This window comes from Pocillopora damicornis, chromosome 13 (genome assembly GCF_964200805.1).
Source record: "Pocillopora damicornis chromosome 13, jaPocDami1.2, whole genome shotgun sequence".
Taxonomy (NCBI): domain Eukaryota; kingdom Metazoa; phylum Cnidaria; class Anthozoa; order Scleractinia; family Pocilloporidae; genus Pocillopora; species Pocillopora damicornis.
Genome location: NC_142682.1, coordinates 20,549,986 through 20,568,666, shown reverse-complemented (window position 1 = coordinate 20,568,666; position 18,681 = coordinate 20,549,986). Strand labels below are relative to the sequence as shown.

Here is an 18,681-nt window from a genome sequence, read left to right as displayed (position 1 = left end):
TATTTACGGCTGTCGGAAATGAGACTAAAGAATCTGCTATGTTCCGAAACTTCACGTTTTATTTTATAAAATCAACTTAATCTCCCGCTCTCTCTCACCGTTCTCTGTCTTTCGCTCTGGTCTCTCTCCTTTTAAATATATAATATGATCCTATTGTTCAACCATCTGTCACTTATCGCAAAAAATCAACCGGAAATCAATTAACGCTGAATAATCTCTCACACACTCCCCTGTTTTTCTCAACGGAGAAAAACACTAGAATGGCGCGCTCGATAAAATTTGAAATTCAATGAACGAAACAGAAAGTTGGTCCAGTATATCAGTTCAGTGTTCCTAAATATCTCTAATCGGCATCAATGTTCGCATCTTGAATGCGATAACGAGCGGCTACCGCTGCATCCCTCCTGGGCCTGAATGTCGGGGCTAAAGGGTTGAGCTGCAGAGGAGCCTGTACATTCTCCCGATCGCAGGACAGCTCCAGTGGGTAAAGGTGTTGTACCGCCCGTTCAAGTGTTCCTTTCCCCGCTCGAAGTTTGGCAGCTCGAACGATTCCGTCTCGTCCCGAAATCAGATCTTCCACGATTCCAATTTTCCATTTATTGCGATTTCGTTCCTCGTCCTTGATGATGACTACCTCTCCTTTGGCCAAGGGCGTGGTTTGACCCTTGTGTTTCATCCGGTGTCGTTCTCTCAACCCTCGTAAATATTCGGTAGTCCACCTGGTCCACAAAGCCTGCTTGCACCTTCGCAAATATTTAGCTCTTCTACGCAGATCAAATTCTCTTAGATGGTGTGGTTCCAGTTCTGGTAGCTGGTTTGATCGAAGAAATAGCAGTGAGTTAGGGGTAAGCACGGGTAACTGTATGTCGTCTTCGACGTAACATATAGGGCGATTATTCAAAGCAATCTCCACATCCAGTACCACTTCACACAGCTCTGTCTAGGTCAACATTCCGCGTCCGATAGTCTTGTTTAAAGTTGTTTTTACCAGTGCGATGAGGCGCTCGAACTGTCCTCCCCACCAAGCGGCGCGGCTGAGGTTGAATTACCACTTGATGTTCTCATGTGCTAAGTAATCTTGTGTCTTCTCGTCACGCATAACTTGTTTGAGCCACTTTTCGGCGCCAACAAAGGTTTTGCCACTGTCGGAATATATCTTCTTCGGACGCCCACGGCGCGCGATGAGCCGTTTTAGACTTCTTAGGAATTCACTGGTTGCCAGGTTTGGTAGTACTTCCAGGAATAATCCTCGGGTAAGACTGCACGCGTACAATGCAAGATAGGCCTTTCCTTCTGTTTTGGCTTTGATACGGTACTTGATGGGCCCTGCAAAATCGACTCCGATAACCTCAAATGGGGCGCTCCCCTCTGTGCGGTCAGTGGGTAGGAGTCCGGGAGGCGGCGTTGCCAGTGCCATGGCCTGAAAACGCTTGCAGCCTGAACACGCTCTGAGAACTTGTTTTACGAGTGCCCTTAAACGCGGTACCCAGTATAGCTCTCGCACTTTGGTCATGGTAAGGGCTACTCCTCCGTGCAGTGTGTCGACATGTGATCGGTGAACTAACTTGCGAGTGAAGGGCGAGGAGTCTGGCAGAAAGATGGGGTAATGGCCTTGAATTCTTCCCCTACACTCTAATATTCCCTCTTGGTTTCCTTGCACATTCAACTGTAAACGGTCTTCTTCAAATTTCTGGCTCGACTTTGCTTGTTGTTGAGATCGCTTGATCCAGAACGTTGTCTGTTTCTGTATTTCTTCAGTGGTAAGGGGACCAACGATTCTCTGTTTACGGACGGTTCTTATGTTGTGGAGGAATCTCCAGATCCAAGCACCCACTCGCAACACACGCCACAGCTCGTACTTCTCCAGCAGCGCATCGAAGGCGTCGTTGTTCCCTGTTTTCTCTACTGCTAGAGTAAACAACTCGCGAGTTTGTTTCACTTCTTCCGCTTTTGATTCTTGAGTAGATGTCGTTACAAGGTCTGGCGGCCAGTCCTGCGGTTTTGCTAACCAGCTTGGTCCCTGCCACCAAAGAGCTGTCAATCTACTAACATCTCCTCCCCGACTCCCCACGTCCGCAGGATTCTCCTCTGTTGGTACATGCCTCCAGTTTATTTCTTTTTCTTGGATCTTCCTCACTCGATTTCCCACGAACTGTTTGTATTCGCCATTACCACGGATCCAATGCAGTGCGACTGTGCTATCCAGCCAACCATAGACACTTCTTACGGGAAAACCCTTCAGGACTTCTTTCACATTTTGTACTAGGTTCGCAGCCATATGTCCAGCCACTAGTTCTAATCGGGGAATCGTGAGTCCTTTCTTCGCGAGCCGCGACTTCGCCGTCACGAGGCCTCGATTCGTGCCTGATGGTTGCTCCACCACTGCGTAAACCGCGGCTGCAACTCCTTTCCCGCTTGCGTCCCCGAATGTGTGTAAGTCGATTGATAATATCTTCCCTAAATGCTTGACGACATTTCTTGGCGCGTTCACGTGCTCTGGAAGTCCTTGCTCCCATTTCTTCCATTTGGCTTGTAAGTCACTTGGTAAGGGCCTATCCCACGCGATCTGCGTGTCGCAGGCATCTCTGTAGAGCATTTTTCCAGAGAGGGTCACGGGTGAAGCCAGACCAAGTGGATCGTAGATTTTTGCGACTTTTCCAAGAATACCTCTTTTTGTCGGCTCAGCGGTTGAAATCGGGAAGCTGACTTGAATTTCGTCCTTTTCTTTGTCCCAGGGGACTCCTAGCAGTTTTGTTTCACCCTTTCTGGTTCCCAGTTGTTGTTTGGCGTAACTCTGACTTTCTTCATCTACAGTCGCAGTTTCAACTTCTAGTTCCCGATCGTTGGAATGCCACTTGTGCAGCTTGAAAGTCGCCTCACCAAAGATGGTCGTGGCTGTCATCTTGATTTCTAACGCTTGTTCTGTTGTCTCCCCACCACTGATTAAATCATCCACGTACATACTGCGCTCTATCTCCTCTACTAATTCCGGGTTCACCATTTTGTATCGCTGTAGATGTTCTTTGATAACTGCGGCCAAGAGGAATGGAGACGGTGCCAAACCAAAGAGTACTCGAGTGAATCGCAAGGTTTCTACTTGTTTGCTTGCCAGATCCTTTATCCAATGAAAGCGTAAGGCATCTCGGTCTTCTCTTCGGACGCGAATTTGCAAAAATGCTTGTTTTAAGTCGCCAGCTATTGCCACGGGATAGAACCTATATCGTACCAGCACGTTCCAAAGCTGGTTTTGTAGTGGAGGGCCGATTTCGAGGCACTCGTTGAGTGAGGGGACACTTGCATTAGCTCTTGCAGAAGCATCATAAACAATGCGTATCTTTGTAGATTCTGCATTCTCGCGCACGACCGCTTTATGAGGAATGTAGAACTCTTTTCCGTCCTTGACCACCTCGTCAGCGTGTTCTACGATCCCTTGGCTCAGTTGAGTCTGGATAATGTCGTTGTACCTCTCCAGCTCGCCTTGTATCTCTAACTTCTGCACGAGATTTTTGAGACGTTTTAAACTTCCAGTGTGATTGTTCGGTAGGGGGGGGTGATTTCCTTTCCAGGGCAAGTTCGTCTTGTACCAGCCTTCTGAACTCCTAGTTAGTTGCTCTTTGAATTCTTCGTAAACGGTTTCCTGGTCTCCACTTGGATTGTCCTTTAGCCCCAAGACGTCTAACTTGCACAATTCTTCGTAATCAATTGCGGAGGTCTGCGTTAACAACATGTTGCTGAGATCCAACTCTGTTCCAGGTGACAAGATCGTCCAGCCGAACTTCGTGTATTCTGCTACTGGTTCTCCCGAGCGCCCAACTCTTGGTCTTGCCCCTGTTTTGATCTTAGCGTACTCGTTTGTTCCAAGGATCAGATGAACAGGCAACATCGCTTTCTCGTCGTTATCATTTGTGGTTACGCCCTTCAAGTGAGAAAACTGAGCTACGATTTCTGCGCATTTTGGGTTTTCCAATGTCAACAACTCATTGCGGTCGACTTTGTTTACTTCGGCTTCTAAGGTGAATTTACCATCGACGCTTCGAATTTGTAGGCCATAGATGTCTATCGCTTTGTTTGAAGTACCAAACATCATTTCAATGCGCTTGAATTGTTGACGGATAGGGCGCAAATGTAAACAGTTCAGAAGCGTCGATGAAGCGTAGGAACTTCCGGCTCCTGTATCCAACAATGCTCGGCATTTAACACCGTTCACGTCAACTGTTACCATAGGATACACCACTCCTTTCCTTTCTGCGCTCGTTGTGGTCATCAGCTGGTCTCGCGATGTATGTTTGTCACAGATCGACGTATGATGTCTTCGACTGCAGATCTGGCAGCCAGAACGGCATTTGCACTCAGAAGCACGGTGTCGACTTCCTGTGCAGTTAAAACAAAGCTGTTTCAGTCCTAATTGTTTCCTGCGGTCTCCAACTGTCACAAACTTGTCGCAATTCACAGCTCTGTGGTCAGTTGCGTCACAGTAGACGCACCCTCTTTGTGTTGGCGTAGTTTCGTTTGCGTGAAATGTTTTCTCGCGATCGCGGAATTTAGCACCTTGCTTCCCCGCATTATCCGCGCCGCTCCCAATGGGGTTGATTTCCTTCCAACTTTTCAAAGCTTTTATCAACTGTGGGAAGTCCCAGTCCTGCCAGTCCATTTGTCCTCTCACTAGATCTGCTTTTACACCCTTTAGTTTGTCGAGCACACTCCTTACATTTCCAGTGACGTCTTTCAATTTGCCCAGTGTCTCCAAAGATTGCACATTGTACACGAGCTTCTTGTAAAATTCGTGGATAGGTGCAGGTTGTGTTCCTGTAATGACAGGCAAATTCGCGATGTTCTGGACGTACGCATTCACGATCTCGCTCGTTTTCCCATATTCGCCGATGAGGATATTCTTTGCCCTTTCGTAGCCCTCTGTTGTGAAAGGCAGTCCGTCTATCTCCGCTCGAACCTTTGGATCTACCAGCTCTTTTAGGTATGCAAACTTGGTCACAGATGCAAGGTTTGCTTTATCAATTTCAGCTTGAAATTTGTTCCAGAACGGCAGCCATGCTTCATACGTCCCATTAAACTTTGTGATCTGTAGTTTCGGTAGCTTTGTTGTCCTTTGTTCAATCTGATTGGCCTTCTCAACAGGTTGCTGTTTTGCCTTGGTCTCTTCCAGTTGGCGTTCGAATTCTAGCTTCATCTCCATTTGCTCTCTTTCGAATTTAAGCTCCTCTTCACGAGCACGGGCTTTCCTTTCTTCTTCGTCCTTGTGCTTTCGATGTTCGATCTCTCCATTCGTCTCCACGAGCCATTTTTCTAGTCGCGAAACTTCTTCGTCAGCTTCGGCGATCGGTTCTTCAATGCTACTGCTCCAACTTCCAACGTCTTCTGCACTTTTCTCGGCCTTGAACATGGTCTGTTCAACCTTTAGTTTAAGCGCGTCTACTTCTTTTACTAATGCTTGTAGGTTGTCGCGATGTCGCGCGACCGCTCCTATGTTTCCCTTTTCCACAATGCCACGTGTTTTTCCATTAGTGTACAGCAACATCTGCAATGTAGCCTCTGCTTCTTTGGTTAGTTCCTCCATGCTTCGCGCGTCCCGTCGGAGGTGCCACTGTGTCGGAAATGAGACTAAAGAATCTGCTATGTTCCGAAACTTCACGTTTTATTTTATAAAATCAACTTAATCTCCCGCTCTCTCTCACCGTTCTCTGTCTTTCGCTCTGCTCTCTCTCCTTTTAAATATATAATATGATCCTATTGTTCAATCATCTGTCACTTATCGCAAAAAATCAACCGGAAATCAATTAACGCTGAATAATCTCTCACACGGCAATTAAACGTTCAGTTATGGAGCAACCATTTGAAAATGTTCTTTATGAGGAAGGCCCTGCATAACTGGGTGAAAGACTGCTAAAAAGGCTTGTCTCTAGTTGTCCGTCAGACGAGACGAGAGAAAAATCGAAACAACATCAGGCTTGGGGTGTGGCAAAGGCATCGTGAAGAATTGAGATCCTTGCTCAACTTTTTTCAAAAACAGTCGCCAGTAAAAGATACATGTCATAAAATAAAAATATGTCATAGCAGTCTATACCGTTGTCATGTGCCTTTCCAAGATTTTTCCCAGTCGCTCGTTCAAGGTAGCGAAGTGTGGCCTTTGTTCAGGGTCGTGAAGCCAGCAGTCCCTCATGACAGTGTACACTTCCAGTGGACACTTGGCTGGATTATCCATCCGCTTCCCTTCACTTAGGTAATCAAGAAGCTGTTCCGTGGGGAGACCGGGGTAGGGGGTACCTCCAAGGGTAAATGTTTCCCACATCAGAATACCAAAAGACCACCTGGAGATTAGACAAATTAATTAAAATTAAAATTTGGACATATTCTTGATACGAGACAGTCGCGGACGATCAAAATGAAATTACTTTCCATTCCCCAAAATAACTTCTCGGAGCTCTTGATAGGGGGTGTGCAGTCCAGTTGTATAAATTCGAAGGTTATTTCACGCTAAATCTCCCATACCAGTATCACAAATCTAAACTCTTTTCAATTGGTGCGATTATTGCAGCAACGGAACGTCAACAATATAATTACGCACATAAAAGCGTACAGCTTTGAGAGCAGAAAAACTTACACGTCCGTTTTCTCAGTGTAAACTCTGTCGAACAGAGACTCCGGAGCCATCCACTTTACTGGCAATAATCCTTGCGTCTTCTTCACATAAAGATCATCTTTGTAAATGTCTCTGGCAAGACCAAAGTCTGCAATCTTCATTACATAGTCTTCACCCACCAAGATGTTCCTTGCAGCCAAGTCGCGGTGCACACACTGGAGAGGGATTTATTACTGATGTCAGTATAGTCTTAACACTGCAAATTTGACTTCTCTCATTGTGGTATTTCTATGGTGCTCAAAGTTCAAATCAAGAGGAGTTTCCTAGCATGGAAATAACGCTTAAAGGAGGAGCTCCTGGTTGCCAGGCAAGGTCCAAAAACAATTCAATCAGCTCATAGACTTTTCCAATTAATTCTTGGAATACAGAATGTCCGCGCTGCAAACTAAGGAAAAACAATTTAGCGTGGCAGATCACAAATGAAGTGAAAAAAAAAAAAAAAAAAAAAAAAAAAAAAAAAACTTGCCTTCCTTGAAGCCAAGAATGCCATTCCTCTGCTGACCTGATAACTGATCATTACGAGATCGACAAGTGTAAATTCTTTATTCGGGTCATTGGTGGTCTTCGTCCAGTCTGGCTCATAAATATCCCTTTTACCTCGAAGGAAAGACAGTAAGCTGCCGTTGGGAGCGAATTCCATAATCACCATGAGTCGCTTTCCACGCGTACAAGCTCCAAGAAGATTCACTATGTTTTTGTGTTGTCCAAGATGGATAAGGATCTTGAGTTCTGAGGCTAAATCTTTGTATTCTGATTCACTTGCACCCTCTGGAAAAAAAAAGATAGAACACTGATTAAAATGCATACAAAGATATTGACGATGATGATGACAACAGCGATGACGACAACGACAAGTATGTTAAAAAAATTCCAAAATTTCACGAAAACAATCTTTAATTAACTCTCTAGTAGAACGAGGTTCGCCGCATGAAAAAAAAGAAAAAGGAAAAAAATCAGTGAAGGCATTAGGATATTAAGCTTAACTCTTTACAATTGAAATTAATATTCATATTCTCCAGACTGTTCTCTTTACATCTTCTATGGTGCTACCGAGGAGAATTTGATGACAATCAGGAGCTTCCGGAATTGGTGATCTTTTCCTTATTCTCATTACCTTGATATTTTATTCAAGGGTGATACTGTAGGGAGAAATAAGAAACCAGTCACTCTTTGGGGTTTGATTGGTATATCAAGCTGCTTTCCACTGACCTTTCAAGGTTTTCACTGCTACAGGGATCCTCGTGTTTTTCCATCCGGGGCCTTCTTCTTTCTTCAGATCTTTGGCCCGCGAGGACCTGCGTATTTTCGAGCGTCGCTTGAATGACTCGGCGCTCTTATCACGTGGTTCAAAGGCCAGGATGCCGATAGCTTCTGCCTTAATGACCTGACCAAAGGCCCCAGCACCCAGCACATCTCCGAGAATAAGTCTCTCCTCGGGGAATTCCCAGTCTGGGTCATATGGCAGATCGCTGCACTGCTCCAGGAGGCTGCGGTCGGGGTCGATCTAAACACAAAAATGTTTTCATAAGTAACGATAGTATTTACAAACATACAAACAAACTCTTGCCTATCCAGCAATAGTTAACTTACCACTTTAAAAGGGAACAGGTACTGTAACTCGAACAACAAGCATCACCCCACATTTACTATGACAAATAAACATCGCTATGTTCATGATGTTTAGTAGGAAACAGGTGATGAGAACAAACCCCCTTCGCAGCTTAGAAGCATTATCTACCGTAGTTATTCGGTTATAAGGCGCACTCGGCTATAAGACGCACCCCCAATTCGGCAACTTCATTATTGCATGTTTTCAAATTGAGAAAATCGCTAAAATACTTGGTTATAAGGCGCACCGTTGTTTGGGGAGTAAAGATCGGTCAACTTTATTGTAAATTCTATCATAAACTTACAAAAAAGCGAAAAAGTCGCGTATTGATTTTAGTTTACCGTTAATCAACAAAAGCAGAATTGTCGCACACGCGACCACGCACACAAACAAAAGCCTTGATTAAACAAGATGTACCGCCGAGAATGCAGGTCTCAGTGCACTAAAAAGGCTGAAAGGATGAAGAAGGTATTTACTTCTTCGCTTGTTTATTTTCATTTCGTTTTGTGACGTATCAAATTACTAAGCACGTGCTCTCGAGCACGTATCACATCTATGCAAATTTGACTTCGCTTGTCTTTTCAGAACCACCATATTCATAAAAGTCAATGTGTGTGTGTCATTTTATTTGCTTGAAATCGTACCAGTAACTGTGATCAAAAAAAATTGTTTCGGGAAAATATTCGCCTATAAGACGCACCCAAACTTAATTTTAGTAGAAATTAGGAATTTCTTGAAAAAAACGATGCGCCTTATAGCCGAATAACTACGGTAGATAAAAAAACAATTTCTCAAATGATTTCACAAGAAATCCTCCGCAACTAAAAAGGAGAACTAATAATCAGATCCTGGAAGTTTCAGATTACCTGGTAGTCTGAGCTTCGTAGGAAGTAAATCTCCTTGTATTCGTCAATTTGTCTCTTTTGTCTGCGATACACCACACAACATATTACTAGTACAAGAAGAACCAAGACACCCACACCAATGGCAATTCCAACCAAGGCACCAGTACTCAGTGGAGACCCTCCAGCTCTTGTAACAGGAGTGGAAACTTCACAAGGCAAAAAAAAAAAGACAAAAATATAAATACATGCACCTAAACACTGTACAATGGAAGTGCTCTCTTTACCTTTAGAGGTTCTAATAAACAAAAGAACCAAACAAGAAACAGCAAAGAACAAACAAATATCAAATACTATACTTCTAAATTTTAGACTGCAGCACTTGATCAAGACATTAAGTATTACTTGGCTGCATATCTTGGTTGAACATGTATTTTCTCCCCCCCCCCCAGCCTGAGGTTTGTTTCTGTTCGAGAGTGTTTCTCCTCTGCAGCAGTTCTAAATACAAGACAACCTTTAAGAAGGAGCTAATTGTTCTAATGTCAGAACTTTGCAATGGACAATAAATCATCCAAACTCAGAGCAGCTCTTGGTCATTGAAGAATACAGAGGACAGCTTGCCTTCTTTACTCCCTTAACATCACGATGTATATTCTCTCCACAATTATTGTAATCTAAACATTTTCTTCAACACTGGCGAGGAGAACTTAAATTGGCAATAATTTCCTTCATTCTCATTGTCTCAGTGTTTGTTTTAGCAGTGGTACTGTACGCAGTAATTAGATGCCAATCACTCTTGGGGGTTAAAGGAGAAACCGAGCCTTGACTGTCATTTGAACATTAAACTGTATAATCTAACATAATTCCAAATGCAGTTACCAACTTACATTTGATCACTTTTATGTGAACTTCATCTTTTCTCCATCCACTGTTTTTCAAGTGATTGCGAGCAATGCATTTATAACTACCAAAATCAGCATCTTTCTCCAGAGCCTTATTAAGCTGGAGGGAGCCCAGATCAGATGCTATCACCTTGCCAGTACTGTTCTGTACCCATGATACATTAGGCAGTGGGTTTCCTTCAGCTCTGCATGTCACATTTAATTTCTGGCCAACTTTCAGTTTCTGAATTTCGTACCCATCCACCGGCTCTTTGATTTTAGCTGCCACTATTTGGGGAAAAGAAGCAGTCAGTTAGGGAACAGGAAATGTTATTTTTCTACAATCTGAAACAATAGGAACTGTAAGCACCTGAAAAGCCAGAGTGAGCAATAGACTGACTGTGAGCTGGAGAATTGGGATTATGATCTCCCTCACAAGCTCGGATTCTTTTCCTACATTTTACAAAAGAATAGACCAAACATGTCTTCCCTACCAAGATGTTCTGGCTTGATGCATTATTCTGCTGTGAAATCCACTTTGAAGGGAAAAAAATGAATATCCAGCATTTTTCATTCAACCCAAAAGCTCCCAAATCAATAACTTCATTTTCCAAAACTACATTGTCGAGTAAAAACCCTGTCTGATGGTACATTAACATGTTTGTGCGTAAGTCGGTAAAGATATACAGCATCAAAAGACTTATATCACAACACAATTGAAAACTACTCACTAAACACATTGATGAATGCACTTTGTTCCTTATCTTTGAATCTAGGGCTGCTAGCACGACATGAATATTTTCCTATATGTTGAAGCTTTGGGCGGCATATCACAAGGTCAGAAGGATTTCTGTCTACTAAAAAGAAGTAGCCAGAGGTCCGTTTCTGACAGGCATCTACATTTCCACCCAACCCTTCTCCTTTCTCATTGATGTGCACTTTTTCTCCATTTCTCTCAAAGTACCAAGTAAGAGTTGGCTTTGGGTGCCCAGTGGCATTACAGTACAGTTGCACTTGAAAGTCTTCATCTTGAATCGCAGCTTTATCAGGCAACTTGCTAATGTCTGGTGCAACTAATTCTGCAGAAGAAAAATATCACTGCTTAATGATGGATTTTACTTCCCATAGGCTGTGCCTCAAAAAAACAATATAGTAACATGCCCAAGATTTGTATATCATTGCCAATGACTAATTACCCTTCAGTTGTACACCCTTCACCCTGAAGGATAAGGATTTATCACATTACATAAAAATTGTTCCGCTTAGATTTAAATCACACAACAAAACAGGCTCTGAGTCAAAATCTTCCCAGCATAAGGGGCCCTTCATAAGTTGTTAGCTCTCAAAGGAGTTTTTTCCTGCCTCCACCTTATACCTCTACAGGCACAAAAAAAATATTTAATGGGTGAAAAGTTTCAAGCTTAAGCATATGTACTTGCAAAGCAAAATTTTATCATAGCACGAGAACATAATGGCATCTCCAAACTATAAGGCAATGCAAACAGGTATGTGTGTATGGGTTATTCTGCATCGGATTCAATTCCACTATGACTACAGTGAGATCTGTGGGAATTGCATTCCTGATTTTTTATCTGATTGATAATTTTACTGCTGAATGCAGCTGTTTTCAGTGGAGACAATCAGTAGGAGGATAGACACTTACACTATGCTCCTCCAAGTGAATTTCAAATTTATCTTGACAAGTTAGGAAATGTGTATACTGAGCATTTTTTAATGGTGGTTATGAAAATAAAATCCAACCATTTTGTCTTCAACCATTGTTGTAACCAAATTTCTTTTTTGCAATCCCCCACAACAGAGTACATAAGAAGAATCAGTAACAAGAAACCAATGGAAACATTCAAGCAATGACAGACTTAAGGACTCAATTCACCCTTTACACCTTAACATCAGTATCCATATTCTCCACACTTTTCTCTATAAATTTCCTTTGGTATTAACAGGGAAAATTTGTCTAATAATCAAGAGCTTCTTCAATTTGCAATCTTTTCCTTCATTCTTGTGACCTTTGTGTTTGATTAAGGGGTGACATTTCAAGGAGAAATTGAATGCTACTCACCGATATGGGTGAAAGGGTTAACTAAAGCCTTCAGTCTGCTCAACGACTGCTTTTAAGTAAAAACTGTACTTACTTTTGATAGTGATGTTAAGTACATCATTTTCTGGACCAGCAGGCCCACAGCGGTAACTTCCAGAGTCATTAAGTGTCAATTTCTTTATCGTCAATATCTGCTTGCTTTCATACCTATCTTTAGGTGATTGTATTGTTGTGATGTTGACACGTGAGTCATTTTTTTGAACTGACAGCTGTTGACCATCTTTAAAGAGGGTATCATTGCACCAGAGACCACATCGCCTGATGCAAACGAGATGCAAAGTGCCTTCTTCATCGAACTGTGTTGCACTGTCTGACTCAAACTCATAAATTTTCTTTGATTTTGCTGTTGATTAAAATATTGTTGGTGCTAATTATTCTAAAAATCTCTCATACAATGAAATGGAGAGTAAATTTTGATGACAAAACATTTGTTAGTGAACATCACAATTTCACAAGGAAAAAAAATTGGGAATTGTCTAGTGTCACAAAAAATTAACAAAACTGACAAGAGCGCAATTAGTAAAGGGAACAAATGCTTGGATCATCAGAATAAATGGATGGTGCATTATTACTTTAATTAATTCATCGAACTACTTCAAATTTGGTTTAATCTCATTCTACACAAATTATGTCCATTGGATGCTTTTCCTGATAATTACTGAGCTCAATCTTGAAACAATAAATAAAAACTACTTACCAAGCCGAACGAGTTTTACAATGTGAGTGTCATTTCCAACACCATTGTCAGCTTGACAACGGTAAAAAGCAGCAGACTGACTTTTCTCAACTCGAACTTCACTTAAGTTTGTTTGTTGTTGGGGTGTAAGGAGAAGATAAGACGGAACATCAATCCAATTGCTTTCATCAGGTACACATTCCTCACATTTGACAGTTTGGTATTTCCATGTGAAAGTGGGAAGTGGGTTAGATTTTGTCACCTTGCAGATCACTGTTGATTCCAGCCCTTCTTTAGCTGGTACTTCATCTCGCTCTTTATCTATAGCAGGTGGTGCTGAAATGAAAAAAGGTGAAAGTAAGTACTGAAAGGTTTTCAGTTGAGCCAAATGCACCAATCCACATCTCAATTAACATTCAAGTATTGCTATTTAATCTCCTTGTATAGTATGCCAGTCCATTGTCATTTGTTGACACACTTTTCAATGCTATTTGTGTCCAACAGTTTCTTAGTACCTCTGACTGCAACTGGACAGAGAAAGGCACTGAGAGGCAGTCAGTTTGTTCAGCAGGCTAACTGCCACACCACAGCAAAAATATCACCAACATTGTTTTCATCCCTTGATTTCTACTTGGTTGAGTTCATTACACCTCCAGACATCCTATGAACCTCTAGAAACTACTACCAGCCAGCTTTTTTTTTTCTCTTGACTAAACATTATTTGTGGCCAAATATTTTCATGAATTTAGGTTTTCAAATGGCGCGTTTGAAACATATTGAGCACAGAGCCTTGCAAGGTGGCTGTTGGAAGAAGAAGTTCAACAGCAGTGAATGAGATAAACTGCAAATAAAAGTACTGCACATACCAAGTATATCAAGGTCTATAATTAACTCAACAGGTTGACCAATGCCATTCGTTGCAATGCATTTGAACTCCCCTTGGTCTCTTGGATACATGGCACCGTGTATCTGAAGAACTTGTTTAGTGAAAGTAGTGTGCAAAGCAGAGGTGGGGTCATCTTCATAAATCTCATAAACAGTCTTGCACTCTTTCTCATCTGATGGGGAACAAGAGGTGGTGTTCTGTAACTCCTTGCCATGCCTGTACCAGGTTATATTGGCTTTTGGAGATGCTTTAGCGATACATCTAAGAGTTTTTTCAGTCCCTTCATTAACTGTTGTCCCTCCATTGTATGGATACAAAGTTGGTGGTTGAGGTGCTACAAACAAATTAGAAGATAGGTAACTGTACATAAATATACCATAATAGAAAATTATCAAGGTACTGTTCATGTTTATTGAGTAAATAGGGCAAAAGGTTGATTAGTTTTCCAGTCTTATGGTCTACAGAACCAGATGAATTTCCTGGTATGAAAAGCCTATGAATTATGATCATCTCCTTGATAAGGGCTGTTAACTTTTGATACTCCTGAGAGAAGCAACACACTGTAAGAGTAAGGTATCTTGCTCCAAAACTTGACACAACAACCCTGCCAGGTCAGTGCTGACCTCTCCACCACAAATCCCACATGTTACATGTACATGTAACCACATAGACACCACATCTCCCACTAAAAAAATGACCATGGAAAAACATACAATTTTGATAACATGTCTGGATAGTAGAATTAGGTTCTGTGTGCTCAACTACACCAATGGCGTCACAGTTATAAAATTTAGTGGCTTGAGAAAAATGCTAATGCTACATTATAAAAACAGGGCTCAAAATTGTGACCGATATGGTCGCCAATGCAACTAAAACTTTAAACTTGGCGACTAAAAATTTGAGTTTAGTCGCCACTTTGGCAACTATGTTCCTTTGATAAATAAAATATTAAAGGTGAGAAACAATTTCCTTAGTCTTGTTTCTGCTTTTCTGCAAAAGGAAATGCAAATTTAGTCTGTTTACCTTTAAGTTAAAACTTGAAATCGCTCTAAGATCGCAACTTATGAGAGACTTATGAGACGACATTACAGTGACTACTACATGGTGATCACAGGTGCAATATTTTGTTGAAAGGCTGCTGAATTTAAAAGCGTTCTGTAGTAGATTCTGTCGCAAGTAGCCAGCTTTCAAAGCAGGTGCTTTCTTTCAGCATTTGCTTGATCAAGTGAGACGAGTCTACACTGAAAGTCATGAATTATTTATCACAAGAGCAGAATACACTGAGCAATTTTCGTAATTTGCTGCAGGCTAGAAATTACCAGGAAGCAAGATCGTTGTTAGTATGCAAACAAGAAGCGTTTCAAAGCCTTTCAAAAACGTTTGTTTGGAGTGTAAATCTCACGCAACAGCTACCGGAGGATGTTTTTGCAATGTGTTTAGTTCCAGAAGCCGAATAACTATGTTAATTAAATGGGGCTCTCATCTGAGTTTCTGTTCTTTTACTACCTGGCGACTGCATTTTTGTATTTGGCGACCATTTTTTCTTTGATAGTTGCCAAAAGGCGACTTGGAATTTTTTTTAATTTTGAGCCCTGAAAAATGGTTCACAACTTACCATCCACACGTATATTTGCAAGCTTATAATCCTGTTTGCTGAAAGCTGTCAGCACACATTTATATTCACCACTATCTTGAGGTTGAGCATTAGTGAAGGTTAGGGTTGCTTTCACTAAATTTTCAGACTTATCTACAACATTTGTAACTTTGCTGTCTGAAACATTTTGGTCACCAGAGTCAGTTCGCTTCTTCCATGCAAGTTTGCTGACTGACCAACCAAGAGCTTGACATGTGATTTTTCCAGTTTGCCCCTGCTGTATTATGATTGGTCTTGGTGGATCAAGTATAATATCTGGCAATTTTCCTGTAAGGTAACACAACACTTTTAAATTAAATGCTCATAAATATCATTAACCCTGTACACCTTAGAACCTTTTTAGTTAAATATGTTGATTTCAAAAGAATTCATTGCCATAAAATACTTTTATTCAGTGATACTCCTGGTGAATCTTGTTTTATGTCACTCTCTGGTACTTTATAATTTAATGTACTCTCACAGGAAAATTACCTCCTTTACCCTTAAGATCCAATATCAATTCTCCACACTGTCTGCGAAAATTTCTTACTGCATTATCTTTGAGAGTTTAGTATAAAATCAAATAATATTCCTGTGATATTTTGTCTTCTCTTGACACCTTTTGCTTGAAAATGTTTTTAGAGAAAGAAAACTTTTTTATGGTCATTCCTGGAGATGAAATGGTTGCATGAACAAAACACAAAAGAACACTGTTTTTACCACAATTGGCAGTAATGGCCAATTTGTGGTTGTCAATAAGAGTAAAGACAATGCTGCTCATGTCAACTTGTCACGGAATGGTCAAACTAAAAGAATTGTTTTATTTGTTGTCGACTCACTTGGCTATGCCTTGTGATTTCATAACATTTTGACCACTGTGATAACAAATATAGTGTTTTTGAGAGGAGTACAGACCATGCTAAACCACTGTCGATTTGTTAAACCTAAGTTTCTAGTATTAACAGTGAGGATTAGATTTGCTAAACAATACAAAACGTAAGCTACATTGTACATACTGTATGCTTGTGTTCCACCTACCTTGAGAAAGAAAGAGTAAACCATGAGTGCTTGGCCATTCAATGTTTTCTTTTCCATCTGTTGCTTTACACCTATATTGTCCACCATCACTCACCCCAAGGTTCAACAATGTAAAAACTTGTTTATTCAGGTGAAGTTTCTCAAGAGACAAAGTTCTTTCATTAAAGTTTACAAAGTCTGCAGCGAAGAAAAGCTTAACTGTTGCATTTGCATCATCAGTTGAACAGTTGAAGTCAATATTCCTGGCTAGGTATCCACTAGAAACTTGGGGTGGAGGACTGAGAAATTTTAATGCATCCACACCTACAGCAAAGTAAACAATCATTAGCAAACATGGCCAAGATGAAGCTTTAGGCTAATCTAACTTAACCCTCCAACCCCTTAGAAAGAAGAATGGTGACTGTTAATTTAACGCTAGTTGGATTGACAAGGCTGGACTTGTCTTCCAAAAGTAGAAAAAATGGACACAATGATAGAGTGGTTGAGTGATAGGGTTTAACCATGAATGTAAGTAAATTCCCAACTGCAGTCATTCTCATAAATGTTTCAAAAGCAAAACCATTTTGGGGAAAGTTGACCTTAGAAGCTGTTGAAGAAAATTTATCTGTACATAGACAACAATAAAATAATCTATCTTTCAGCAGGGTGAACTTGAACTCTTTCCTGAATTGTCAAGTCCTTTCAAGTGCCTAGGTCATATCTGTCTTTTGTCCCTATTTCAAGCAGAGGTGGAAGAATAACATTTGGTGATGATGGGATTAAAAGTTCCCTTAAAGATTTGGCATGACAACCAGTGTCATGGTGATAGATCATACCCCACTGATACCAGTTGAACAATATATACAGCATTTGCTGCTAACAGAAAATTTATAGGCATATTTCTCAAGTAGCATTTCTGGCCTCCTTTGACACAATCACACTCTAGATAATTCGGTTCATGTTAAGTTACAAAATAAATACTTCGCAAAGAAAGACAGTAAATTGTGCAGCTTTTGTAGGAGTGCAGTATTTTCAAAATTAACAAATTTAAACAAATTTTTATGCAGAAAGCAATCTTAAAATACTCTTGATAGTGTGATTTAATATTAAAACTTCATTTTTCTGTGTAAATGAATTGCAGGAAATTTAGACAATACATCTAGACTTCATATGACAAATAACTGACTCATGACAAACAGCAGGGAATCACAAGCTAACACAAACGTATGCTAATCTAATAATGAAGTTAAGACAATTGAAATTGATTTCACAAAAGTTATCCAAACGAAGGATGTTCGCATATGCTTTACGATTAAGAGTAAATCAAGGTCAGTTATAAAGAAATGCAATCATAATTCGTAGGAAATAAAGTGAAAAGTTAAAAGTCTAGTGATTGAGGAGAAGAGGAGCAGTAATTTAAAACTAATAGTATTTCCTCTTAGTTGAGTTATTTCATGGGACGTAAAGTTAAGCTTATATCACGCTCATTAAATTTAATCCGGGCTAAAGGTTGAACTGCAGACCACGAAAAATGAACAAAATGGGGATTATTACCACTGTCCCAAACAGTTCTACGTGAAAAAAATGTTCCACTTTGGTTTCAAGTTGACCAGTCGATGAAGTGAGTTTTCTGTTGTCTTCATTTGGACATAACTTGTCGTATTATTGAATGGTCACTTGATGAATACAACTGCGCTTACGGTAAATGTGGACCGACTTCCACGATTTCTCGTCGATGACGCTGAATAAATGAAAGCTGCCGGATATGTAAGCACAGGGATCTTACCGTACATCACGATCTCTCTACTTTCCCGCGTTAATGAATAAACGTAAGTTTTCTACAATATTCTTAGTTGAAACAATCCTTCTTAAGAAAAGAAATTTTCCCTCGGCGAGGTTCGTAACTAGAACCAATAATTTCTAAATGAATGAAAAATTGTCAAAATAAGCTTGCAAGATATCGCAATTTTCTCAACGAAGCCGCAATTTTGTGAACATAATTGTAAATTTGAACATTAAAATCCATACCTTGACGAGATAATGAAAGGAAAGTCCAGATGAAAATGATGCACACAACTGAAAACTTGTACTCCCTCCAGATGATGTTCCGCGACGCCGCCATTTTTAACAGCTCGACGAGCGTTAAAAAGTTCTTCTTCTTTCTTAGTAACAAAAATAACTAAGACAATTATCCAATTGATTTTTTAAAAAAATTTCGTCTTTCCAGTTCTGCTTTCGCTTTCACTACTCTTCTATACAAGACACGCTTGCTTCGACGGAGTCCGGCGTTCCACGACACTTCACAGGAAATGTAAAGGAAACATGTTTAGGTGTGTTTGTTCTACCCAATCACAAGCTCGTTT

The 18,681-nt window shown here is 40.7% G+C and overlaps 2 protein-coding genes across 2 annotated transcripts in view; both read right to left on the bottom strand.

Moving 5' to 3' along the window:
• Positions 1-18,681, bottom strand: part of LOC113687113 (fibroblast growth factor receptor 4) — a 20,549-nt gene extending 1,868 nt beyond the window's left edge. Inside the window, exons 1-13 of the mRNA XM_089191596.1 lie at positions 18,347-18,681; positions 16,340-16,642; positions 15,284-15,589; positions 13,649-14,002; positions 12,804-13,118; positions 12,141-12,449; positions 10,719-11,066; positions 9,994-10,275; positions 9,131-9,315; positions 7,865-8,159; positions 7,122-7,423; positions 6,617-6,810; positions 6,080-6,323 (exon numbers count right to left, since the gene is read on the bottom strand). Coding sequence (XP_089047722.1) covers positions 6,080-6,323; positions 6,617-6,810; positions 7,122-7,423; positions 7,865-8,159; positions 9,131-9,315; positions 9,994-10,275; positions 10,719-11,066; positions 12,141-12,449; positions 12,804-13,118; positions 13,649-14,002; positions 15,284-15,589; positions 16,340-16,642; positions 18,347-18,440 — 3,531 coding nt within the window. The 5' untranslated portion in view covers positions 18,441-18,681. The remainder of the gene's footprint in view (positions 1-6,079; positions 6,324-6,616; positions 6,811-7,121; positions 7,424-7,864; positions 8,160-9,130; positions 9,316-9,993; positions 10,276-10,718; positions 11,067-12,140; positions 12,450-12,803; positions 13,119-13,648; positions 14,003-15,283; positions 15,590-16,339; positions 16,643-18,346) is intronic.
• LOC149035875 (uncharacterized) lies at positions 46-5,953 on the bottom strand. The gene has a single exon (XM_089191592.1). It carries the CDS (start codon positions 5,570-5,572, stop codon positions 1,046-1,048), a length of 4,527 nt encoding a protein of 1,508 aa, XP_089047718.1. The 5' UTR covers positions 5,573-5,953; the 3' UTR covers positions 46-1,045.

What these genes read in the sequence shown, in the direction of transcription:
- LOC149035875 (XM_089191592.1), bottom strand. Translation starts at nt 5,572, where the DNA reads ATGGAGGAACTAACCAAAGAAGCAGAGGCTACATTGCAGATGTTGCTG.